The sequence below is a fragment of the Haliotis rubra genome, unplaced genomic scaffold, assembly GCF_003918875.1.
Source record: "Haliotis rubra isolate DU_JTF1 unplaced genomic scaffold, ASM391887v1 Scf190, whole genome shotgun sequence".
NCBI lineage: Eukaryota > Metazoa > Mollusca > Gastropoda > Lepetellida > Haliotidae > Haliotis > Haliotis rubra.
This window is the reverse complement of record NW_025765892.1, coordinates 176,441-204,086: the sequence shown is the minus strand read 5'-3', so window position 1 is coordinate 204,086 and position 27,646 is coordinate 176,441. Positions and strand designations below refer to the sequence as shown.

Below are 27,646 nucleotides of genomic sequence, written 5' to 3'. Positions count from 1 at the left end.
CTCACTTATGTTTGAAGGTCTAAACTTGTTCTTTTATACACAACATAAACAAATTTACAATGATAATTTTTTCATACGACTGATATAGTTTTGGGTTATTGCAACACACTGCTGTTCAACAGTCAGTCTTCAATGAATTGTTTTAAATAATAGAATTTTCAGTCTTACAGGAAAATGTCATGATGTAGAACTTGAGGGCAGATACACTGTAAAATGTCAGGTTGGCTTTCCTGTGTAGGGATGAAAAGAATCTATTCTCAATGTAGAAATATGGATTTGCCAGATAGAAATTATGCTTGATATATACTGTACTTACTCCCAAACAAATTATTTATAATGAAATGTATTTTACATTTGTATGTTTTGTACATGGTAATGGAATTGCTAGGCTTGTTTTATTGAAAAACACAATCTCAAAGTCATATTTGTCTCATGTAAACATTTCGTCAGAAAATGTTTACAAATCTTCCGAAAAAGATTCCACTGGGTTTAAAATAGTAGAGGCAAGTATACGAATGGAAATGACAACACCAGGTGTTCATGAACATGTTATGCATGTTTGGCTCTACAGCTAGTTCCCACCATGCATACAATTTGCATAAAACATCAGTATTAATTGTGTAATGACACCCAGGAGCACACCTATCACATGACAACAAACTATTAATGAGACGACTAATCTCCTTAGATTTCCATTGTAAGTAAATGACAATGTTTGAGTTCAGGTAAAACTGACCATCTACAAAACCCATTCCTTACCACTCATAGATTAATCCTGCTCAGCAGTGTATTTACTGAGAAAAAAAAACAGTGATGTTCACAGGTATTTGACAGTTAATCCACAGAAATTACATGCAGGCCTGTGAAGGACATTAGGTTGTGAATTACATTATGTAATCGCTGGTCTGACAGCTGTTGTCCCCCACTGGGTACTAACAAGATATTGGAGGTGGGACTGGCCAGCACATCTGATGTCCATTATGCAACGTACAAGTCACTTGTCACTCTCGGCTTGTCAGTGTCAGTGTTAATTTCAGTCACGCAAAGTTGTGTTAGTTTCAATGTGTTTCTCTGGACTGTTGGTTAAAGTCATGGTAGCAATTGATTTCCAATGACATATATGTTCCTTGGGGCTTAGTTCTTGTTTTTTTGGGTTCGAATTGCTGACGGTAAGAATGATAAATTGCGAAAAAATGACAAGTTTTGTTTTGTGAAAGATAAATAAAATGCTACTGTCTGGTTTTAAATTAACATATGTTATATTTGGGATCAAGTTACATTTGACCACTTTCTATTGGCATTGTATTTTCATAGGTTTCAGATTCATAATTGATAAACTTTTACGGATAACAACGTCTATATTACGAGTGCAACATATTGATGCAGATTCAATAAAGAAGTTGTTAACCATAAAGTTTTTCAATTTTGTACTTCCCAACTTCTAAAATGCCTCTCAGTGAAGTTTCAGATTCATAGTTTTAACTACCCACACAGGCCAAGATATGCTTTAGTTTTTAGACATTTAGAAAATGGCCAAATGTAGCATAATCCCAAATATAACATATGTTAAATCTAAAACAAGGCAGTGCATGTTGTTTTTGTTGTTTATTACATAAACAAAATTTGTTATTTGCTCTGAATGTACCATTTGGAAGGTCAGCTGGATCCCTAATCTTGTAAAAAGCATGGCCATGTTTGCAGTATTCTTTTTTCCTGCTTCATATCATCAAAGGTCATTTCTGGAAAAATATGTCAAAATAAACATCACATTATTTCCATTAGTGTGTTCAAGATGTTAAAAATTAGCAATTGATGACTTTATTATGCCAGTTTAAACTGTTTATTATGTCAATCAAACTGTAACATGGCAATTAATTACACATTGGATAACACCCACTCTGACACCTCCAGCCATGTCAGGCCCACTTGGCCTACTGCTTATTGTGTAACACTTCCTACTCAACAACAGGTTTGCTTGGTACCAAGTAGGTAATCACTTTATTTCTCTTTCTATGTCCTAAACTATCTCTTTATACCTCATCCTTTTGCTCTTTTCAAATATTGATTATGTAAAGAAATTATGATTCTGTGTGTTACCTTGGTAACCAGCATTTACAGGAATCATAGTTCTCAATGTCAGTAGTTGAAACATGTTTATATAACACAGTTTGTATTTATGTGGTAGGAGGTAACTGATTAGTTTTAGTGGGAATATAATGATGCTCTAAAGTATATTTTTAAAAACAAATTATATTAAATATATGAATAATAATAAGTATCCATTTATGTGGCGCCAAACTTAGGTCATAGCACTAACGATCAAAGCACAGCATATTATTACCCCAGATAACCCAAGCAGCCAGGTGCTAGAAGGTTGTAGTCACATGACTTATCCCACCGGGTACCCATTATTATTAGAAATATGAAAGATGAAAATATAAAGGGAAAGATGTAGGATTGCATGTAGTTTGTCTGTATGACTACAGCAGTTCTGTAGTTGACAGTTACTGTTGATTAAGGATTATATTACAATGAGAGCTGGATGCAGGATATTTATTCACCAATAAACTGGACACCAACACTAAGAATAAATGTTTCAGTTCTCTATCATTATACCACTTGGTGTCAATATCACCAGTGTACAGTATACATGGAACGTTTGCGCAATAAATATCTTGTATCTATATTACATTGTGAAATTTCTCGAGGAGTACCACCAGAAGACAGAGTGTGTTTTGTCATTATAAATCATCATTAATGACCAATGTAGTACAATGGTTTGTAGAAATAGTAATATTTGTTTTTTTGAGGACAGATACTGTTTTATCTTAAGTAGGTGGTTAATGATGAAATAATGCAGACTCTTATTACTGTGAGAACCAGAAGTCATGTATCATCTTGCCATAAAGAACGATCAACAGAGGCCTCGTTATAACGCGAAAGAAATCAGCCAAGGGACAATCAGTGTAAACCTCACTATAGGGCCCTACTATACAATACCTCATTATACAAAGGTCCTAAGTGACAGTCCACTCTCATTTCATTATCTCTCTGCCTGTCAATCATTGCTAGGAGTGTTCTCATTGGTTAATGAGACTAGACAATCCCTCTCCCAGGCTTGATTGACAGGTGCCCTGGTGGGGGGAAATGCTTCTTTCTTCTATCGTTCATTCATGCCTAACAGAAAGCAGCCACACTAGGCTGTATGCAGGGAATCTAGCTTGCTGAATCCTCACGCCTGTAGGCTGTTAGGGCCAGGGAGAGAGCCGGTTACGCCAAGCACACGGCTTAGTTGGCCATTACAGTGCGAGGGAGAGAGACACAGAGCTATCAGGTTAGACACATGCTACTGGTGGATGGTCACTTGTAGGATGATACAAGCTTTGAACAGACTCCGGACCATATACTGTAGATTCTTGGATCAATCACGGAATCGTCAATGCCAGTTGGGATACCAGCTGAACGTGGTGTGGGCTTGTTTAATGTGAGTGCGTCAGTCGGCCCTGGATTATTGTTTTGGTTTGGGTACTCCTCCTCGTGGACCCTTTAATGGCTCTGGAGCAGGATGACAGAATGTAACCATTGTCACACTGTGCTACTGCCTCTATGGAGTATGGGCTATGTATGAAGCATCAGTTCGGATCTTTGTTTCAAGGAAACCTGGAACCACGCTTCTGCGGCATCAGTTTTATTGAACATGTACGAAGATGTACATGAATATGTCATGACGGATGTTGTCATTGCGTGAGTCTGCAGGAACATGCTTCTTCAAAAGTCAAATGTGGACTCCCCGAAAGCTGCATATTGGAGATAATGTGATGCTCGTTGAAATTGTTATTTGCGACGTCTTGCACCACTGTGGCAAGCAAATAGGGTTCTGGGATATTTGTGTCCATCGCATGTATTGCACATCTATTTCAGTGTCAAGGGATTGCAGTGCCTGGTACTCTAAGAGACCAGCGTGCTAACACCTCCTATTTACACAGTAAGATTGATTATGGTGACTCTTCGTTGTGGAATAACAGAGAATAACCGGTGTTTACGTTCACGTATCTCACAGTGTAGAACACTAGGAACACTTCAATAATTGATACACTTTCCTCAATGTTCACTTGAAACTGATTGATCTTTACGTGACATCAACTCAAGGCCTTTTCTCTTGTGTTTCAGCAGAGGTGTACCTATTTGGAGTAACACTATTGCACTTGGATTTACTTTGTGATTCTAAGGATTTCTACAGAAAAGGTAGGAATGTTTTCACTTTACTACACATATTTATGTCCATTGTGTTTGGGTAGTATTTGTTTGGGGCTGTTGTACAGTTGTTTAGGGCAATAATAATTATGTAGTACAGTTGTTTAGGGCAATAATAATAATATAGTACAGTTGTTTAGGGCAATAATAATAATGTAGTACAGTTGTTTAGGGCAATAATAATAATATAGTACAGTTGTTTAGGGCAATAATAATAATGTAGTACAGTTGTTTAGGGCAATAATAATAATATAGTACAGTTGTTTAGGGCAATAATAATAATGTAGTACAGTTGTTTAGGGCAATAATAATAATGTATGATTGTTTAGGGGCAGTATAGTTGTTGGCAAATATAATACAGTTGTTTGCTGTTGTAGCGTTGTTGTTTTTCTCCTGACCTCATTCATTGTATTGATAATGCTAGTTGTATGGTCAGTAGTACAGTTGTGTGAGGCTGTGTGAACCCCAAATAATGTTGTTTTTTCTCATTGCCTCATTGTTTGTAATGATTGAGTATTGATAATACTAGTTATTTGGACAGTAGTACAGTTGTTTGACCCAAAATAATGAAGTTTTTTTCTCATAGCCTCATGTATTGTAATGATTTTATCAATAATACTAGTTATTTGTAAAGACACAACAAACAAAAGGTATTTCCCAGTTAGTCCACCTACAGTAGATGTAAACTGACACTGTGGTATCTTGGCATCTCTTTCATAGTACGAGGATAAATGGTCAGTTTCTTTGTGTCACCATCATCTGACAAAACCTTTCAAACAAGGACGACCAACACAAGGAACATTCAGGCATTCAGGATATTCAGTGACCTTTGTTATCACCAATCTTGAACATCCATAGTGCAACATGTTACAGCTGTAGTTCCCCCCCCCCTCTCCCCTCTCAACCTTGCACCCTGAATATTTCTCCTCCCTGTCTTTGGCGGGAAGTCTTCATGTCTGTTTCCAGCCCTCGTCCCATCAGGGCAGCGTTGTAGCGTGCTGTGTGACGGACATTGACTATAAATGATATTGGATCCTATATGGCTATCATAATTTGTATTGATTACACCATCCCCCGTCCTGCTGAAGTCTGTCCAGTCGGCGCTGGCTTCCAGGAGGTCCCTGCCCTCCTTCTGCAACAGTAAATCTGACACATGGTGATAATGATTGCACGTTGCAGTCAGTTCTGCGCTCGTGAAATACTCAAATGTTTTTGCCATTCTAAATATGTACATGTGCGTTTTCGAGCGTACATTCAACATGGAGTAATTTGTAGTAGCAGTTCTGTGTTCTTTATTCTTTAAAATATATAATCGAAGCAATTTGCCTCATCCCGACACATTCATCATCATAGTACATCATAGTGATCATCATCATCATCATCTCTAGTATCATCATGTTTATTTTATGTGTCATAAGACAAATACAATCCTACATCTGCCTCCTGTAAAAGATCAAGTTTTGATGTTACTTATGGCGAAAACTGTCACGTCTTAACGTCTGTTACTGTCATTCACATCTGCAGATGTGGCTGGAATCCACGTGGTTAGTGAAGAATGTTTCAAAAACATGCCGTATCCCCCACAAACATATGCCGTATCCCCCTGAAACTTTGTACTTGGAAAAACACACACCCATCAGTCACATGTCGTTCATAGATGGCTCGCCAGACTCGAGAGGGTGGGTGGGGTGGCAGTGGAGGGGGGTGGTTCTGTCACTTGTGACTGTTTATGTTGCAGTTGAATGAAATTGTTTCCCTACTCTGAGCTTCATGTTTTTAGTTATTGATTAGACAAGCCTGCTTTGTTATGATCAAAACTGTCGACCTAACATTTATTAACTTGTATTGAGCTCTCACACAGGATATATAGCGACATGCTGTTGAGTAAATCAGTGTTCCACAAAGTGTTAGTAAACTAGTCTTGCAGTTGGATACTTTGTTACCATGGTTACAGGTTACATTACGTGAGCAATAATTGCAATATGATAGCATATATCATCATGAAAATACATATTCAATAATCAGCTGTTTCAGAAGTTCCATGAAATATCATCCTTTATTGTGTTGGTCCTGGTTCAGTGTGTTAGTAACATGGCAGTAGAAGGGATTGTTCCACAGTTTCATGGGTTTCTTGTGCTGAGTGACCATATTTGAGCTATCTGTGCACCAGAGCTTGCTGGGACCTTCCAGTAACCCTTGGTTCCCCCCGCTCCCGCAACTAAAGCCACATGTGCTTCGAGTTTCACACATATGCTCCTCCAGATTAGATTTGCTTCTAGAAGCCTGTCTTATCATCCGTATATGAGCCACACAACCTGACCACAATTCGCCAACTGACCAAATATTCCCCCAGTTAGGATTTCAAACACTGTCTGTGTAGATTAGCTCGCCTGTTGTTTATGTCCTAATCCTAAGCCATACATCGTCATCATCTCGCACCGATTCCATCACTAAACTGTGAAATCAGATCCGCCAGTCGGGCAGCTACAAATACCTAAACGTGGCAAACAACTCGCTCTCAGTGGCAATTGAGGTTTGCCACTTTTCAGAGATGGAAATGAAAAGCTGATTGTATTTAGCAGGGATTGTGTTTTCAGACACTGTTTACACCAAAATAGATGTACCCTCTACTTACAAGGTAACCAGAATTGATAGTTTGGGTCTGATGTTACTGCATGTTCAGACACAGCGTTCCTTCAGGCAGTTCCTCTTTCCAGGCCTATAAATTAAAGTGTGTCAACATCGTATAAGATGACTGTATAACGTCTAATCGATGATAATTACATTTAAGTAGATGTGAACCTTTGTAGTTAGATTGCAAGGATCTATTTGCATTATGTGGAAGCACAATAATGAAAGTAAGAAGGGAAAATGTAAACATCAACTAATGGGTGAAGCCATTTGTGATTATTTGCCAAAACGGATTCCAAGGCAGTAAGGCAAAATATGGTGAAAAGTTACGTGGATGGAGATAGACAGGTGTTCAGGAAACTGCAAAGCACGTGCTGATCTATATCCTCACTCATAGTCTGTCTCACAATCCCAGAACCACAATAGTTTCCTTCCTGCCTAGCCCTCCTTCTGAAGCCCGAATCTGCCAACTCACTGGGGCTTCTTTTCAATTTAAATGCGTTTATTTGTTGCTGTTAAACTGTATATTCAGGGACTAAGCATTAATCTACCTCACTCACACAATTACTCGATGTATATAGGACTGACGAATTGGTAAAACAAACGAGTTGTACAGCAAAATCTTATCATGTGTTGTTCATCAACTAACAATAAAGAGCATTTCAAACCCACGTCTCGTTCATTACCATGCTCTGTGCTTTCCTCTTTTTACTGTCTTCCTGACCATAAATAATGAGATGTTTCTCTTCATCTGCTTGTTTTACCTGTTTAATCTATCAAACAGGTGTACAAAGTGATATATTCTTTATGTAATACCGTTGAACGTTACGTATTTTTTCAGTTGCTATTATCATTCTATTTACAGACATAACTTACCGCCAAACATCTTCTTTCTGTTCTGTTTTCTTTGGAATAATCATAGAATAATTACTGAAACAGGAGTAATGGGACATGAACCAGTGCTGATGTTTGTCATCGGGAAATTGTTGTCAAAGATGTGGTAAAATACTAAAAGGACCACACTCTTTCCAAATTCATTTCAATTGAGAATGGTCCTTTAATATCCCCCGGTTAGGATTTCAAACACTGTGTGGATTAGCTCGACTGTTGTTTATATCCTAGTCCTAGAACCACACTGTTTCCAAAGTCATTTCAATTGAGAAATGGTCCTTTAATATTATTTCGGAACTAAATGTTAATTTACTGAAAGGTATTCATTATAATTTGTTTCACTTATACTCCCCTTCAAAAGTTTAGACTCACTAGTGTAAATGTAGCCACTTACTTCAGTCAACTGTTCAACTAGATTTTGCAAAATATTCTATACAGTTCAAAGGTATTGTTTACACATGAACTAATGTATTGTAAAACAAATTTGTAACGTTGAAAAGATTATTGTCATGATTAAATGATTGAAACTCAGTGAAAATTGGTGAATTCTTAACAAAACTTTACACCAAACCGCAGCTGTTCACATGCACGATATTTGCACATGCTTTTCAGCAATTTGATGCATGATCCTCATGCAATTCATCTGCATAAGGTTTGCAGTTTGTTCCCGCAAGTTAGTGGAGAAATTCATCTTCGGTAACTATGTATATATACATAACATATAGTGAGTGCTTTAAGTGAGTCTAAACTTTTGATGGGTAGTATATGTTCAGAGATGTTCTTGTGTATAGTTCGTCTGTTAATTGTAAACATTGAGTGCTATTCACAGAAATCTGTTCCAAATTCAACAAATAATTGATTTAACCCTTAAAGCAGCAGACAAAGTTATCTTTCCACAATTCCCTACTACAGAACCTGTTCTGCATATGATAAACCTCTTCCTCAGTTATCTACATGTTGATTACATCAAGTTGGGAGTTGATATAACCCCTCAGGAGACGACACACCCATGACATGGGGACAGGCTCCTGTACCTGTGTGAGCCTGTCACCTGTCCGCACGCCCCTGGGGACCCCTCGCACACAGTCACACCTGAGATCCTGGGTGAGATAAAAAACTCATTAGTCAAATAAGTTCGTGTAATTTATGACCGTAGATGTCTTGTTGACCAGGGGCTATGTGCAAAAGATCAACAACTTATACCAGGACTGTTGTAACATCACAATCTTGTGGTAGTGTTTTACTACTGTTTCATATTAGAGTGAGTGAGTGAGTATGGCTTTACGCCACTTTTAGCAATATTCCAGCAATATCATGGCGGTGGACACCAGAAATTGGTTTCACACATTGTGCCCATGTGGGGAATCGAACACAGGTCTTCAGCGTGATGAGCGGACACTTTAACCATAAGCCACCCTACCGCCCCGTTTCATATCAGAGAAACTCACACAAAATACCCTATTTATTTGACAAAATAGTATTAATAAGCAGGGTTATGAATTTTCTTGTCATTACATCAAGGACAAGTTGGATAAATGTCAATATATTATACTCACAAATCATACGACCTTGAGAGGACATTCAGTGTTTTTCGTCTGAAGAAGCATTACCTGAGAAATATTTTGTGATCATATTGATATCTTAGTGTTTGAGACAAAGTTTTGCATCAGTTTGTCCACTGTAGGGATAGTTTTAGGCGACATATCCTCACAGAAGGGTCTTTACCCCAGGGTTATTGGGTACACTGCGTCAGACTACAGAAGATCTTTATCTTCAAATCTCATCAAGTTTTAACTGTGTGAGGTCCAATAATACAGATATACCATCCACCTGGGTTAAAACACCTGTGAAGGCAACAAAGCGCCTTCGACATGCAAACACATACGTTACACCTCCATGTTATATGGTAAGTCTCTTTTTATTATCAGCTCTAAACAACGTATGAAAAGAAATATTCAAGCTTGGACCCAGTCTACCTAGAGGAGATACGATCGTTTTGTAAAAACCTAAAGATGTGTATAAACAGTGTCTGCACTAGTAATTGACAGAAGCACCCGATTTTCGGGTGTTGCCCTAAATATGAATGAATATTTTATTTGCAAATAATGTATGTATTTGAAGTTAATGTCTTGGAAAGCTTTGGTTCCAGGGTACAAAGTGTTCCGACAGATAAGCATCTCATGCTTCAGGCTAGAGGCAGTAAATCATCTTTGTGTTGGACGCACCCTTAAGCAAGTTTGGATTTGCCCATTACAGTATGGCAAGGTTTTATTTTGAATTGTCGAGGTTAAAAATGTGATTGAGTATCTGATAAAAACATAATCAATTATTTCACATACACTATTGTATAATGTAAGGAATAAAACGATGTTGTTTTTTTTAAATGTGAGATGCATTATGTCGAGGTATTGATTGAGTGAATTTGAGCAAATGACTTTTTGAAGGAGTTTTTTTTAAAGTGAAGTGCAATAAATATTTCAAATGAATAAGTAGTAACTTTGTATAAATAATCTGAAATTGTCATCTGAATGCATTTTAATTTTGAAAATGTTTTAGGTACTGATGGTTTGATGAAGTACTAATAGGGGGATATAGCATGAAAGGTATTTTAAACATGTGATTCAGTACTGAAAGGTATATGAGAAATAACTTTTATACAAAGTATTTAAAAATGATGGAGTGCACACATTTGGAAAAGAATAAACATGCATCATTTAAACTATTTCTACAATTAATCATTCATTAACTGCAAGGTGCAGTCATGTGAGGTTCAGATTAGGCTTTCTTGGCGCAGGTACAAATGTGAATTCTCGCATATCAGACCAGTGTGTTGGACAAAGTCCTATAATTGTTACAGCATCGTAATGAGATGAAGACATGCGACCAACACAGACATTTACTACGCTAAAGGACTTGTCAACTGTTTAAACATGTAATGTGAGCGTTGACTTCAGGCCTTTCAAGTGCATATCTTGATGTCGAGTTCGTAATGGTCTCGTTATGGGATTGTTCAGGACGTGTAATTTCATGCACAGGATTAGCTTTGTGGGCTGCTCCAGTGTGAGGCTAGTATGTGTCCCTGTTTCACGAATAATGAAGACTATTTGTTGTTTTGTGAACACACAAACCTCTCAATGAGTATACATAAACTATGGTGGATTGTTTTATTGTGAACACACAAACCTCTCAATGAGTATATATAAACTATGGTGGTCAACTGTTTTTCACAGTAAGTACCAGTGTATGCCTAAAAATTTGTAATTGTCTGGGAAACAGAAATTTAAGATTTATAACCCATGTTGAAAGAAGTGCTATCATTGGCTTTGTATTTTATAAATGAGAACCTATTTTTACAGTTAAATTGCAGAAGGCTTAAAAGTGCTGGCAAATATGTTTTCAGGGCAATGTAATTGCTTTGGATGCTAATGAGATTATTCATTCTTATGACACCCAGATCAGATGTGGGTATATCTTTGCAGTCAGATTCATGCATCTGGAGAGGTTTCATTTGTTAAACTGTCACGTTCATGGTTTTCTCTGACCTGACAGACATTTAACTCCAGTTCCCAAGACATATTATCTCTGGTTGTTGTTACAGATTATCTAACTCCAGCGTCAAGTGGATTCTTGAGGATAGGATATCAGATTAGGATTCACGGTATATTTCAGTGTCAGAAGTTGCAGCCGTTGAGTCATTTTGGGGAGAAATTGTTGACTGACACCATTAGGGTTGCACTATATTTCAGGCACTGTAACAACTGTTTACCCTTGAAGACCCGGGTCTTTAGAAACCCATGCTCCTTGTAAAATGTGACTAACAGGATTCTGTGGTCAGGCTCCTGACAATGTTGACATGTCATTGTATCTTAATTGCATAGATTGATGCTCATGTTGTTGATCACTGGACTTGATTGTATACAGACCGCCGCCATATAGCTGGAATATTGCTGAGTGTGGTGTTATTTAACAACAAACAAACAATTTCTTTTACATCTTCCCAAAGGGAGGCTAAAATTCTCTGGTGGTAAATCTTTGAAGTGCTATGTTAAACAACAAACAAACAAATGTAATATTGGCCTGTATAACTGAATTAACTGGTAAACAATATGCAAGAAAAAGAAGATGATGATGATGATGATGATGATGATGACGATGATGATGATGATGATAACGATGATGATGACGATGATAATGATGATGATGATGATGATGATGATGATGATGATGATGATGATGACGAAGATGATGATGATGATGATGATGGTGATGATGACTACCATAATGACGATGATGATGATGACGATGATGATGATGATGATGATGACTACGACAATGACGATAATGATGATTTGAAAGTATTTTTAATGATACTGAATGCACAGCTAAAGCTGATGTTGGCAATGATCTGGGAAGGGCAAGCTCAGCAGAATATATGATATACAACCAAACCCTAAAAGTCAGTGAGCATTACATATTTGTAAAATGTACTGCTTTTGTAGCTTCAACCATTTGTAAAATAGTCCCCTTTTTGGCTCCAACGTGTATGGTTGAGTTTCAAGTTTCTCATGATGACAAAGGAAGGCAAACAAACACATATCATGTTTGTTAAACTTCTATCCATTGATGATTTCCAACTAAATCGTCTCCCATTCAAATGATTGTTAATTACATGTTATCAAGGGTTCTTTATCTTGTATTGTGCCATCGAAGACCTAATGTCAAGGCAATCCAATATGGAGTATGTGCAGACACTGTTTCTGCCCTTTGTGATTAGAGAGTTCCTTAAGGGTCGTCAGGGTAACCTGACGATAATGGCCGTCCAGCATTCTTCTCAGTTTGTAACTCACCTTTAGTTAGGATAACTAGAAACATAGTGCACAGTCAGGCAGTGTTCTGATTGGCTCGGAAATAACTTTGACCCCTTGGCAGTTGAAGGTCAAGATTTGTAGCTGTTAATGTAAGACAAGTGAAGTCAGGCAGTGTGGTAATGAATTAACTTTCATTATATTGAGGTTAGGTTCATGTTAATACCTTTGTCATATAAACTAGATCTAATTAGGTTCATGTAAAACAGCTAGATTTTGAATAAAACAACTAGCCTGCTTGGATATGTACTTGTCTCCCACCGTCAGGCAAGTGGTGGTTGGGGTGTGGTTATTGTATGTGTGTGTAACCGAGAAATCATTGGTAGAATCAATGGGCTTTAAGTGGCAAGTTTAGGTTACATACGAGGTCCACAGATTTGGGTGATATCTCCAAGTATGTATTGTTGATGTATATTTTCTCTCTAATTTTACAAAATGAACTCTAGTTACTGCAGTTTTACTTATACAAACTGCACTTTAGAAATGGCTTGTGAAATCCAGACATTATCATAATGCTTTAAGGGCTATAGGGTAGCCTAGTGGTTAAAGCTTTCGCTCGTAACAACGAAGACCGGGTACAATTTCCCACATGGGTTCAATGTGTGAAGCCCGTTTCTGGTGTCCCCTGCCATGATATTGCTTGAATATTGCTAAAAGCTAAAAACTAACCTCACTCACTCACACATACATAGTGCTTTAAATAGCAATAATCAACAATAACGTAATGTAATCATAATGCTATATATTTGTCAATATTTATCTACTGTTATTCTGTTTTAATCTGGTCAACTCATATGGTGGGTATCATTGTCAAATTAAATTTCCTAAGTTTTGCAAGCGACAAATTCATTTTTCTACTCACACTTATCTTTTCCTTCTTTCATAACACCCTTGCTGCAAGGTTTAGATATTTAAAGTTACAGAAATATACTGACAAATTGACAAATGGTCTGCTTATGCCTTTTGGACAGATATAAAACTAATCATCTTTCAGATACTGTTAAATACATTCTTTCTAAAACTGTAGAAACAGTAGGTGCTCACTTCAAATGGAACTGACAGTAGTAAGTCTTTCAATCATATTTAAAGTGTGAATTGTTGATATTTGTTGGCAGAAAACAGGATTTGACATTCATACATTGAGAAAACGACATTCTTGAGTGAACAATGTTAATGTACATACATGTCTCTATTTCTCGTCTTTCCTTTCTGACATTTATGTATTATCTGTAAATAAGTATACATGTAAATCGGTGGGAAAGGGTGATCAAAGTTGAGATAACTCACACTTGATCCTTTTCATGTGACTGAAAAATGTTTTGAAAAAGAATAACATTGCATGTACTGTCACAGACAATAACATCAGGTCGTGACCTCTCAAGTTCACAATATTTGCTGAAGGCTTTTCATAGCTGTTGGTTATCTTGAGAAGAGAATCCTTGACAGAGTCATTTGATCACGGCTGAATTGGGATTGACTGCCTGTCAGGTCTGAATTTCTTGGAATGAATGAATGTTTTCAATTCTGATAACCAAACACTACAATACGCCTGCACCTGTTGGGTGGACAGAACATGGAAGACTTCAGATGAAACACAGGCCATGCTTTCAAGCTGTACCGCTAAACTGTTTCCATCTTCACTTTACTCTGAAACATGCGACATGATTCGTCAACGTTTTGCTCTATATATGTGTGAGTTGTGTTCTCCGACAACCTGGTGATCGTGATAAATGTGTGATCATCATTTCTTGACAAGCGCTTCATCATCACTGGTTGTACAGAAATATCTTGTGGTACATTTACTTTGTTCTAACTCGGCCATCTTCGGCCATGGTGTGAGTAAAATGTTCATCTTATGTCAGTGTTTTTTTCAGACATAGCGACAAGTCATTCCATTGTTTTATTTGTTGAAAATATGCCCTACACAGTTGTCATAAATAGACATTGTTATATTTGTTTGGCATACTGGTTTAAATGTTTTGTTCTTAAATTTCTGGTGTCCCCCTAACATGTAAGTTACAAGTGATATTGCTATTTTTTGAATGTTGCTAAAAGCGTGTAAAACCAACTCACTCACTAATTCTTAACATGTAAGTTACAAGTAAAGAAAATATTGTTTCCATGTCATTAAAAGCATTGTTGTCTTGGGTACTTTCTAATTATGTGCCAAAGATTATATGAGTCTATTGCTGAGATATTGCTGAGATATTGCCAAGATATGTCTGAGATATTGCTGATATGTCTGAGATATTGCTGGGGGATATTGTCTGGGATATTGCTGAATATTGATTGGCTAGATATGCTGAGATATGTCTGGGATATTGCATAAGCGTGTATTGTTTGTATTTTCAGCAGTGGATGTACCCATGTTGGAGTGTGAGTTATTTTCATGCTGGGTTTAGACTAGCATGAAGAATGATGGTGGACTTCCACAACCACGGCAGTGTCGGCAGAGTCTTCATGACGGGAGTACTTACTGTCATCATCTTCGTCATCAGCGGACACGCACTAGGTAAGTCAATGTCATATTGGTAGCTCATGTCGTTTAAATGTGTAAGCTATCAGGTATGTTGCCTTTGTAGTTTTCAAAGTCGGATTTGATGCTGGATTTGATGCTGTTTTGATACATTTTTTGTTTGCACATGTCAGATTACTCTGGAAAGCTCAAAATGATACAGTTCTGACTGACCTGGATTATGATCTCTTCATATCTTGGAATAAACATCCTGAAGACGTAAGGGAGATAACTGCAGGAGCAGCTATTGACTTTTTTAGACCACATTTCCACTTTAACATTTCTGACTTCATGTTCAGTAATTGATCTTGTTGGCTTATAAATATATAAATATTATGGTGTAATATTTATTGATTTCGGTTGATTTCTATGGACGGGTGACATTTTGAATAAGTCACTTTGAGATGATGAAAGGATGTAATTCAAGTAGATCTTGTCTTACACCATGTGAATATATCAAGTGTTATTCACTTGTAATTTTAAAGCTGGCAGTTTATGTTCCAAGGGAATAAGTATTTCACTGGCTCTTAAACAAAGATATCTTTGTCAACTGAAAATGATGATTTTCCTAAGTAGAATGAAGTTCTTCTTGACAGAGGGTATAAGTTTCATCAAATATACCCAACACAAGAGTAGGTAATGAAACCTATAGGATAATTGCACAGTTACTTGTCCATAAAGATGGGAACAATTGCGTGAGGCTATTCTTGCTGTGATATTTAGAAGCTGTTGATTGAAGAGCAGTGATCCGAAGAGATTATCAGACAAAATTTCACAGTTGGCAGTGGTTTGAGGCCGGGCTAGGACAGTCTGTTGTCAGAAGGTAGCGTGTGTGGTCTATTCAGCCATGTTTTTCATCAAAGTGTTAAAAAGTATATCTTAAAAATAGAGATCTGCTTTAAACAACTGCCTTCAGAAATTGACTTTCACAGCCTGTTTTATGGTCTCATTATGATTGCTGAACGTACCTGTCGAGGTTCAGGTGAAACTGATGGCACTTCCACCCATCTTATCAGAGGTAGCTTGGCAGGAAAGTGGTCCTCAATGAACGATATCAAATTTGCATATACATACAGGGTTATTTTGATTCCAATCGGCCACAGCATGTGAAGAGGGAGAATTTATTGTACAAAAGCAGCCACAGGGGTGTCCAAACCTTGAAAAGGACTTGATAAAAGGAATAAGATCAAGAAACAAGCTGCCACCATTTAGCTGGAATATTGCTGAGTGGGGCGTAAAATTAAACTCAATCACTTTTTGAAGAAAAGAGATACAGATTTCCTTGGAAGGAAAATTTTTGTAAATGAAATTGAAGAATTGTTTTGCAAAAGGTGCTGGTGGATGTAGATAAAATAATAATAATAATGGCAATTTATGCGCCTGTTCGACACACTTGTGCATGCTCAAAGATGTATAACTGAATTTGATACTTTTCACAAATCTTGTAAAAGGGCATACCATCAGACAATGTTCTTCATCTTCTTCTGTTCTTGATAGTTTTACAATAGGTACGTTGTGACCTAGCAAGATAACTAGGTATTGTCAACATGTGCAGCTGTGAAAAGATGTTTTGGTATTCCTGTTTTTGAATTTTCTCTTCACTCGAGAGTCCATTATCAGGGTCAGTTTGTATATTTAAATCCTTTCCTTATTTAAATGTACCGTGATCTTAGCAAGACATGTTCTCACGGACTAACCGTTATTTATCACAATCACTAAACGCCTCGAGGGGGAGGAAGAATGGATCCAGAATGGATAGATCCAGACGTGGGATAGATCCAGACGTGCACATTTTGTACAGTGTAAACTGTTGATCTGTTCACAGTGTGTTTACCAAGGTGGCTGTAAACAATATTTCTTCATTCTTGGTGTTGTAAATCACAAAAGTAAGAAAACATGACAGCGAAACTCAGCCATCATAGAAAATGGCAAGAAGTGTGTTTTGATCTGCTACATGCTTGAAACTCTTTGAGCTTTGGAAGAGGTGTAGCTGTTTTCTCTCAATACTTTAATATCAATATGATTTGCAAGAAAGCGTTCTGGCGGCAGTGATGTGTTGCTATAAATAGCTGAAGGTCAGGACACGCGAGTGTGATGGCAGTTTGAGATACATGGTTTCAAAACATTGTGCAGCTTTAAAACATATTTAGTTTATTATTATTGTCCTCAAGCCTAGGAAGCAAATCTGTATGTATATAAAACCCACAGAAGTCAGTCATATTTTCTGACATTTTCTTCATAAGGTTGGACAGGGCGCGCTGTTCATGTAGAAAACATCCACGACTCAGCACAAGATGTTTGTGTGTTTTGGCCTAATCATTTCCGTTTGGGTTTCTATGTTAACACCCCCACATCTCCAACTCTCTTTAAATATGATCATACTCAATCACAATATTTTCATTCCTTGGAAAAAGATTGGTTCCTGGTGTACCATCTGTGAGAGATCCAACGCCAGGCCTGCTGGCATTTTGGTAAACAAAACAGCCGAGTTTTTGAAGATGTGATTAAGATTGCTGACTTGTCCCTGATTATTGTTTGAGCTGCCTCAGGGGTCTATTAAGAAGTCAAATGAAGACATGATTTTGTTAGTTCATGCACCCTGTAGCTTAGGATAGGAAAATACATCGTGCAGATGACTTTAAAATCATGTACAATAATGATAGATACATCATCTTCGGTATTTGTTATTGTTTGGTCAGATTCAGGATCTGCTCTTTAATACCTTATTATAATTTATGTATTCAGTCTGCAGCAATTGTTAATTGAAGAGATGCTTACACTTGTGCAGTTAGGGATGTGCTTAGCTAGTTTCTTCACTCAACAGGAAACCGTGTTAGATAGTTGGATGGATTGAATGTTTACCAAGATAAGTCCCACATGAAAAAAAAGATTTTCAAAGTGATTTTCACACTTGTGATTGTTTATTTGTTTGTTTAATGCCACACCTAGCAATATTCAAGCTATATGGCGGCCTTCTGTAAATAATTGATTCCTTACCAGACAATCTAGTGATCCACATCATGAACATTGAGCTATGAATTTGGGTTACGATGACATGTGGCAAACCAAGTCACTTTTCACCCGATCCCGTTAGTCACCTCTGACGATAAGCATGGGTTGCTGAAGACCAATTCTAACCCGGATCTTCACGGGAGTAGTGATCGCAAGTGTTAAAGATCAAGTGAATGATGTTTAATGTTATGTCTTTCATAGTGTCATGCATGGTGTCTCACTGGATTGCCATGCTGTGGCTGAACCCCACTCAGACACAGTACACCGACCCCAACCACCCTTCATTTATCCCCTTAATGCCAGGGGCAGGCAGGGCAACAACAAGTTCCATTTTTAATATTTTTTGAGTATCACACTGAAAGGGATCAAACCAGTGAAAATCCACTCTCCAGGCAGACAATCTAAGCACTTGATCCCGGAAGCAGCGCAGCTGTGAAAGGGGTTTAGTCATTCTATTACCTGTGCAGCTTGTAATAAAACTGTGGTCTATCAGCTCCCAGTATGCCCTGATGTTTTCCCAAGGCCAACTGCACAAAGTGATTTGTTGATTGACTAATCAGCTAGCCATCAACAAAGGGAACTGAAAAATGTGGGTCGGCTGAATTCCGAGTTCTATAATACAACTGAGATGTTTGTTTCTGAAGGAAATGTTGGCACACACACAGTCTCATTTCAACAAGAGCTCCACTCATACATGTTAAGGGCACTAATGGTTTAACATATGGGGCGAGAGGTGCATTTTCTTAAACAGCCGTTGCATTTATTCTATGACAAACAATACCAACTAAATCATATAGCTAAAACTCATGCAAGTTGGATTGAATTTCATATATTGTTACTCATAAATCTCTAAATGTTTTAGCTTGACCAGATTGCAGTGTTAATCATTTAACTGTTATAACATTTAATTCAACTGTATTAAGTGCAAATATTCAAATAATGAAACAAATTAAGACGAAAACATGAAACAGTGCTAGAGAATAACAAATCTCGTATCTTCGGAAGCACTGTCCATTGGGTGTACAGAGCAAAATCGTGGCAAAACTTATGTTTTGGAACAGTGAAAATCAGTTGTAAAACCAGGTGGTCAGGAATAGTGGTCTCAGAAAGCATTTCAACAGTTTCTTCCCTGGTCATGTGGTGCTATGATGGTATTACCAGATGTGTGTGTGGTGGTATGAAACATACATAACCCAGTACATGTCGCTGTAGAGTTGAATGTAAATGTCGGGACATGATCTATGAGAAATCTGACTTCTTCATACAGGACTGTAAAGGATTGGAACTGTCGCTTTTGGATTACCTGGGATATTTTGGATGTTTATTGTTGATGTGGGTTAACTTTTATCTGAATTAGAGCCACTAAGATTACATGTGCTACCTTCACAAACACCAGCTGGGTGTCAACCATCACCCCCAGGATTTAGTGGTGTTCAACCATCACCCCCAGGGTTTAGTGGTGTTCAACCATCACCCCCAGGGTTTAGTGGTGTTCAACCATCACCCCCAGGGTTTAGTGGTGTTCAACCATCACCCCCAGGGTTTAGTGGTGTTCAACCATCACCCCCAGTGGTGTTCAACCATTTTTAGTGGTGTTCAACCACCACCCCAGGGTTTAGTGGTGTTCAACCCCATCACCCCCAGGATTTAGTGGTGTTCAACCATCACCCCCAGGGTTTAGTGGTGTTCAACCATCACTGGTTGTTAAAATTAATTAGTTAATTCAATATTTCAAATGAATTTCTGAAAATGAAGGTTTCAGTGAGTAGACATGTGTGTACTTAGGTCAGGGTTCAAGTGGATCCACAGCTCCAAGATTGGTCATGCAGAATTAATCAATATTTACTCATTGAAAAAAATAAAAAAAAAAAATAGATAAAAATATTATCTCACTCAAATGTTTCAATAAAGTTAGTACTGAGACTGTTCAAGAGTTGATGAGTCTTAAAGCACACCAAGAAATCATTTTATAACAAATACATTTTTAATATTCATTGTATTAAGCCAATTGCAAACACACCTTCACATGACTCTCTTGTTGAATTAGTTAAATACACCTTGGGATTCGGCAGTTGTGTGTTATGACTCTTAAATAAGTGGTGAATGTGATGAAACAATATATTTCATTACAATGGCATGTTCGAATTCCTAATATTGCCTATATATCTTTATGATAATTTTTTTGTGCTCAGAATGAAATAGTGTGTGAGATTCACATGGCAATATGGCAGCCCTTCAACCCATCTAACACACAAACATGTGTCTGTTTTGTCCTGGTGTGTTATCCAGTTATTGCCATTGAGGACCCAGTTTGTAAACCATAAATTACCATAGAGATACAGGCATGTTTATGGCTTGTCTTCCTATGTGGTAGATAGACAATTATGACAACATATTGCTCATGTTTGACCACCTTGGCACTCTGTTGAGTCGGAGGTGATATACTCCCAGTAGCAGCAGATGGCCAACTTTGGTCATAGCAGCCTCTCAGTATGGGATACAGTCCCAGGGGAGATGTCTCTTGTTCCAGCTTCTTTTCCACGGATGTATGATTATCAAATCCACGTGCTATGAAATGTCAGTAGCAGGTTATACAATGGTTCAAAGCATAACTAGAGGAAAAGGAAGAGTCCTTATGATATCAATATGTGAGTGAAGCTGACTGGAGTGGGATCAGTGATATCAATATAGAGGTAAAATTTACAGTGAGAAAGGTACAAGGGATATCTTGAGGGTAACAGTTTACAGGAGTGTGAAGTATAGAAGGGATATCATTGGGAAAATGCACAGGAATGTGAAGTGTAGAAGGGATATCATTATGGAAGTAAAGGTTTACAGGAGTGTGAAGTTTAGAAGGGATATCATTGGTAAAATGCACAGGAATGTGAAGAGTACAAGGGATCTCATTATGGAGGTAAAGCTCACACTAGTTTGAAGGGTCCTAAGGATATCAATGTAAAGATATAACTGACAACAGTTTTAAGGGTTTAATGGATATCAATATAAACTAAAGCTACAAAGCAACGTTTCAATATTTCCAAAATGAAAACATAATCAGTTTTGCTGCAGCTGCATCTAAATTCATTGCAGCTGAGATCCACACAAACTATTTGCTGTAACTCTGTACAACTATTTCACATTCACAAGCCCAGTGTCTGGAACTGTGCCTATCAGCTGGCATCCACGGTGTTGTTACGGAGGTAACATCAAAGTGTTACATCCCTTTGGCTCTGATTAAACCATTCCGTAGTTATGTAATCAATTAAATTTCAGTGTAACATATCTTCAAACCAGATGTCTCTCTGTTCCTTGCGTTAATTCATCTGTTGTAAGTAATGATAAGTTCAAATGCTGCTTGTATAGCATACAGGAACACATGCCACAAATTATATAAAATCCTTTAGTGAAGAGCCTTCAGTGGTCCCCAGATCATCATCAAAGTGTGAATTCATGTGAAAATAAAGACAGCAGGCAGTTTGTTAACTCAGCAGATCCACCTAGATTTGTTAGATACACAAGTTTGTGGATAATATTAGGGTCAGCCTTAGGCTCCACGGTCCGTGGCTATTTGCAACAAAGAAAAGACAGCTGTTAGAAGGATGATGTTTCAGAGGATGCTTCCCTCGCTAGCCAGCTGTCTTCACTGATTTTTGTTTCAATAGCCAAATTGTTCAGTACTAGCCATCAGGTCTAACCTTTGAGTCAAGTTAACATTTTTTCAACAACTGATGGAAACTTGACATCATCAATAATTGTATTATAAACCCACAATGTTCCAATGTAGACAAGATTAGCTGGAATGAATAAAGTTATTAATTGATATTAAATTAATGCTGATAAAAGAACAGGAAGATTTTTATTACAAGGCATCTCTGAGCACCAGACAAACTTGCGTTGTTTTTTTGAATAAAATTCTGATGAATTTTACACCTGAATATTATTGAAAACAAAACAGACTGGTGGAAGCGATCTATCTGCATTGTGAGGACAGGGTTGGAAAATAACGGAAATTGTCGATAAATATCAGGGGCAAAAAAGTCATGTGACCTTTAAAACTGGCTGGTTGGGCAGCTTGTTAATCCAGATTTGACAAGTTAGAAAACTAGTGTCTGATGTATGCATGTACAGAAAACTACTTTTGAACAGAGCACTCTTATACTGCACTGAGTGATCCAACAATTCAGTCCCAAGTGTTAAGTCCCTATTACTATATTTTAGTCATGCACAATGTGAACTATAGTTGTAGCAAACTAAAAGTAGTGGTTCCTTTCAGTTTGTTATAGTTCATGTATAGTTTTTGTCCTGTGTGATGGAATGAACTGGGTGAGTGAGTGAGTTAAGATTTAAAGGCACATCGGCAATATTTCAGCCATATCGTAACTAAAACTAGTTCTAAATTCATAATACACACATATAATATATAAAACCCTGTCAGCAAAGGATGGAATGAACTGGTTTAACATTTTAGATAAAACTATGTGAACTGAACCACTTCGTTAATAACAGAACATCTGTATGAAAGGTTTGAACTGGGTGAGTGAGTGAGTTAAGATTTAAAGGCACATCGGCAATATTTCAGCCATATCGTGACTAAAACTCGTGGAGTATGATTGTATGATTCTAACAATCATAAGATTGTGTTGATTAACCACTATCAAATAGTGATGGTGCCTGGTGTTTGTGAAAGAGAGCATATCCTGCCTGATCTGTTTGAAAACAGTGGTTCAAAAAGTATTTGAAACTTCAGGTAAATATTAATTACATGAAACGTCAACAGTGTGATCCCAAGTCTGAAAACCTGGTCTGTCCCGCCGCCCTGACATTGGGGAGAGTATGTATGTAGCACAAAGGAGGTGGTATACACAATGTATTTGTCTTGTGACTAGACTCGCCTGCTGTGCCAGCGCCAGTCGTAACCCATCCTCGGATATTACACGGCATCAAAGTTCCAGGGTCGTTAACCATGTCACAGGTAAAAGTCAGGTGTCACTGCTTCAGTGTCAGAAATTTATGAGAAATTCATTTGTACTCATTCTTGTGTTTGCAATTGGCTATCATGAAGTGATCCTGTGGGTAAAAACATGGGGCAAGGGGTTTTGTATCCATCACTACCGAGCTATGTGATATTTGAATATGCCACTGAGGTATTTTATGCGAATTTCGTTCATTATAGATCCAGTTAACACAGTAGGTGGTCCGTATTTTGGATGTAGATGAAGCTGGTTATCCATCCTGATTTGATATATGTTATCTACTCTGCGGTGGAGTTATGTGAAATATTCTCTTGATTCAATGTGAAATATATCACGATTCAGATCTAAGCCACTTAATGCAGTGCAATCTGGATGTAAACATTTATGTGAAATATTCTCTTGATTCCATGTGAAATATATATCGATTCAGATCTAAGCTACTTAATGCAGTGCAATCTGGATGTAAACATTTATGTGAAATATTCTTTTGATTCAATGTCAAATATAATCTTGATTCAGTTCTTGACTACATAATACAATCTTTCATCGAAACTTATTTATGTGAAATATTCTCATTCAACGCTTGGCTGTGTGGTGTAGTTCAGTCTGCATGTAAACATATTTAGAATCATTCATATGAAAACTTGATCAAGTATAATGCTTAGAATAATCAATATATGTTGCTTGCTTGTGATTATCTCGGATGGGGACCCTGTACAGTTGGTTGCCATGGGAGACGGACATGCCCGTTGGGAGGGTTGGGTTCCCTGGAAGAAGATTGACAGGTTTCCCCCCAGGGGCAGAAAGATGGGAGATATATCAGTGGTATGATTGATTTATTACTGAGAAATGTCAATCTGGAATTCTCCGTGAACTTTCATGTAGCCCATGTCTGTATGATATGTGTGCACTTGAAACATGTTGGATATAGAAATGGTCCATAATATGATTAGAAGTAGGTCCATTCTCATTAAAGGTCCCAATAGATATGTTCAAACCTGTGCTTGGGATGACATTATATTCTGTCTAGAGTCTGTGTTAAGTTGTCTGTAAGGTGTATAACTTGATTAGTAGTACATTATATGTAGAGTATTTCTCTTGAAGAGTCCCTGCAGAAATCATCAAACAGCACTGTGGATTTTGTGTCACTGTGTGAATACACTCTGTAAAGTTGTTTAAAATGGTTTATTCTGTTATTACTTGTGCATTGGACATACAATATTTCTCTTGAGGGGGTGGTGGGGTAGCCTAGTGGTTAAAGCGTTCGCTCATCACACTGAAGACCCGGGTTTCATTCCCCAAATGGGTAAAATGTGTGAAGCCCATTTCTGGTGTCCCCCGCCATAATTTTACTGGAATATTGCTAAAAGCAGCGTAAAACTAAACTCACTCACTACCTCGTTCTCTTGGAGAGTCCCCCCAGAAACCATCAAACAGTGCTTTGGATAACATTTTATTGTATGAATACGTTCTGTAAATTGTGTAAAATAGGCCATGTCATGATTTGTAGTATATTATACATATAGTATTTCTCTTGAGTGCCTTCAGAAGCCAACCTCTGGACTTCATTCAGTCACTGTGTAAAGTTTGACGTCTGCAAGGAACAGACAAGTTTATTACAACACTGTCCTAAGTGGCTATACCTCCTTCAGAGAGTCCCGATCTGATGTTTTACACAGATACTCTCGCAGCCAGCCAGCTAAACAAGAAGCTAAGAGTAGCTATTTGAGGGGCAGTGGTGAGGTCTTTGAGAAGATTGTTACATAAATATGTCAATCTGACAAAGAATGTTTGCCTCCTTCAGCTGATATGATGATCATATGTACATGATTATCGTGGAGGCATTACTGTGTGACAAACAACATCGATCACTGGGAGAGACTTAGTACTAATTCCTAACGTGCCCATGAAAAAGTTTTATCAGTTGTAATTTATCTAAATATTTGGATTGCGTTGTCAATCAACCATATGTAATGTTTCAGAATAGTTGCTTCTCAGGATATGTCTTCAAAACACATTATGTTTAACAAAAGTGTGATGGGAAACTTCATTAGGATATTCATTAGTAAAATCTGAATGAACAGGGGCGGTCGGGTAGCCTAGTGGTTAAAGCGTTTGCTCATCATGCCTAAGACCCAAGTTCGATTCCCCACATGGGTACAATGTATGAACCCCATTTCTGGTGTTCCTCGTCGTGATATTGCTGGAATATTGCTAAAAGCGGGTGTAAAGCCATAGTCACTCACTCACTCACTCACTCACTGAATGAACTTTGAGGTAGCCAGGAAATGTAATTCCATGTCTTGCAAAGTTATTTATAAAAGGATCCAAAACCATTTTTATATCCATGAGAGGTGTGTGCTAAAAGCAGTTCATTGTATTCTGCTGACTTTATAAATAACAGTTATTTATTGATCACTTTCGAAGAGTTCTCATGCAAGTTACAAGTTATAAAATACCAAAATAGATATATCTTGTTATAAAACACACCATACAAGAATAAATTGCATCGGTATTTTTGGTGATCAGAGGTATTTCATTTTGTTGTTTTAAGGATTTACATGGCTTGTAGTCTCTCCATTATCAACGATGCAATCTCCCTTCCATGATTCTCAAGCCAGCCTTGTTTATTTTGATGTAATCCGTGTTAGTTTGATTATGTCAGAGTTGTCTGCAGTCTCTGATATATCACGATCCATCTTTCTCCGTTTGCTTTTGAAGTAGCAGCTGGATAGGTGAGTTCTCTCAGACACAAAGAGGGTCATTAAGCTTCATCTGAAGGCTTTAATTGTTGATATGTATCCAAACGAGCATTGTGATTGATCTCATTAAACTAAGCAAAGCTGATTTCAAGCACTGATCATTGAAAGATTTGATAAATTCGTTATGGTAAAGTGTAAGGTAATATAGGATATATTTCATCACCCATTGATCAGATAAAGACGTCCCTTCCATGGCTCATGCAGCAACTCCATGTTGGTCTGAAACCGTTATCACTGATTGCCATCATTGCTATAAGTAAACATTGTTAAGTGTAATTATTACATTATGGAGAGAGTGATGGTTACATGTATCAAAGAAAAAGATGAAGCCCTTGTTATCTCTTACATAAATTGACTTCTGTTGCGTCTGCAGATGAGAGCTGTCCTTGAGGCAGTCCCTAATTTGATAAGAGGTAACCTAAACCTACCTTGTGTATAGTGTCCAGCTTGGGTTTGTTTATTGTTAGGTGATACTCCCGCAGCAAATGGAATTGGGTAACTGACTTCAAGGAGGATGGGGAAGAGGGGACAGAAGGGGCTCCAGCTTAGTCTGATTTGATTAGAGGAGGGTGATGTAAGTGATGGGTGATGTAAGTGGAGATGGAAGCATTTTCTGATCACTTGCATCCTTCTTAGAATCTGGATACGGTGATGTTGAACTCGTGGTTCGCTATCACAGTCTCGTTAAATTTTAAGAAAAACTGAAAATTTCAGTGAATTTACAAATTGTTTAATTCATGTAATTCATGCAGCCACAATATATATTAACAAGGCATGGCTTTCACAGATGGAGAGATTCTATTCTAAGTAAAACATAATGACAAAATCATTCAGTGTTTGTAGAAACTTCTGTGCAGTGTAAACAAATGCACTTGTACAATGGGAATATGTACGTAACACTTAGTCAATGAAATACATATGAAATGTATATGTAGAAAGAATGTGTTGTTGTGTTCATTGACTCTAAGCTGAACTGGAACTCTAACACTGAAGCCCTATACAAAAAGTGTCAACAACGTCTTCATCTCATGCGTAAACTGAGATCTTTTAATGTTAACCCATCTGTGATGTCATCTTTTTATGTAGCATTTATTCAGAGTATTTTTAACTCTTTCAACACCAGTCAACCAGAGGTATTTTACTGCCATGACACCGAAGTTCCCAGAGACTCTGAGGTCATAGATGAAGCCTATGTTTATGAAGGAAATTATAAGCTTGCAAAACGTTATTGCTACTACATCCCATACACCATTTAAAAGATCTAATCCTACTGTTGATAAATATGAAGTTTATTTTTATAATATTATTCAAATAATACAACTACAACTTAAATAAAATTATTTTGAATGAAAATGCAAGCTTACATTTATAACGCCCAGATAAACCACAATGAAAGAAGCAAAAACTAAGGCGATTTTTTTCCATTTGTGACATGTCATAACATGCCCGCGCCTTTTCTTTTATATTTTCACTTTTACGTAATCAGAAAATTATTATAAAAAGATTTCTTAAATAATATGTATGGTCAGCCTATTTCCCGATATCTGTGGCTTTCCGCCGGTAACATGACATAACAACGGAAAATACCTCCGCTTTCGGCTTCGTGATGAATAACATGGGAGGCTTAATCGCTTGATGCCGGTATCGCTCGAAAAGCTCTGAACATCAACAACATCACTGAACCCTTGCCGAGAGTATTTTCACAGTTGTAAGAAGCTGATTTTATTGATAAAAATTGGTTTC

The 27,646-nt window shown here is 37.5% G+C and overlaps 1 protein-coding gene across 1 annotated transcript in view; it reads left to right on the top strand.

Annotated features, from left to right (window-relative positions):
* LOC124274405 (roundabout homolog 2-like) overlaps window positions 1-27,646 on the top strand; it is a 310,106-nt gene that overhangs the window by 223,513 nt on the left and 58,947 nt on the right. Inside the window, 2 exon segments of the mRNA XM_046709782.1 lie at window positions 4,174-4,245; window positions 14,994-15,153. Of these exon segments, the coding sequence (XP_046565738.1) occupies window positions 15,057-15,153 (97 nt within the window). The 5' untranslated portion in view covers window positions 4,174-4,245; window positions 14,994-15,056.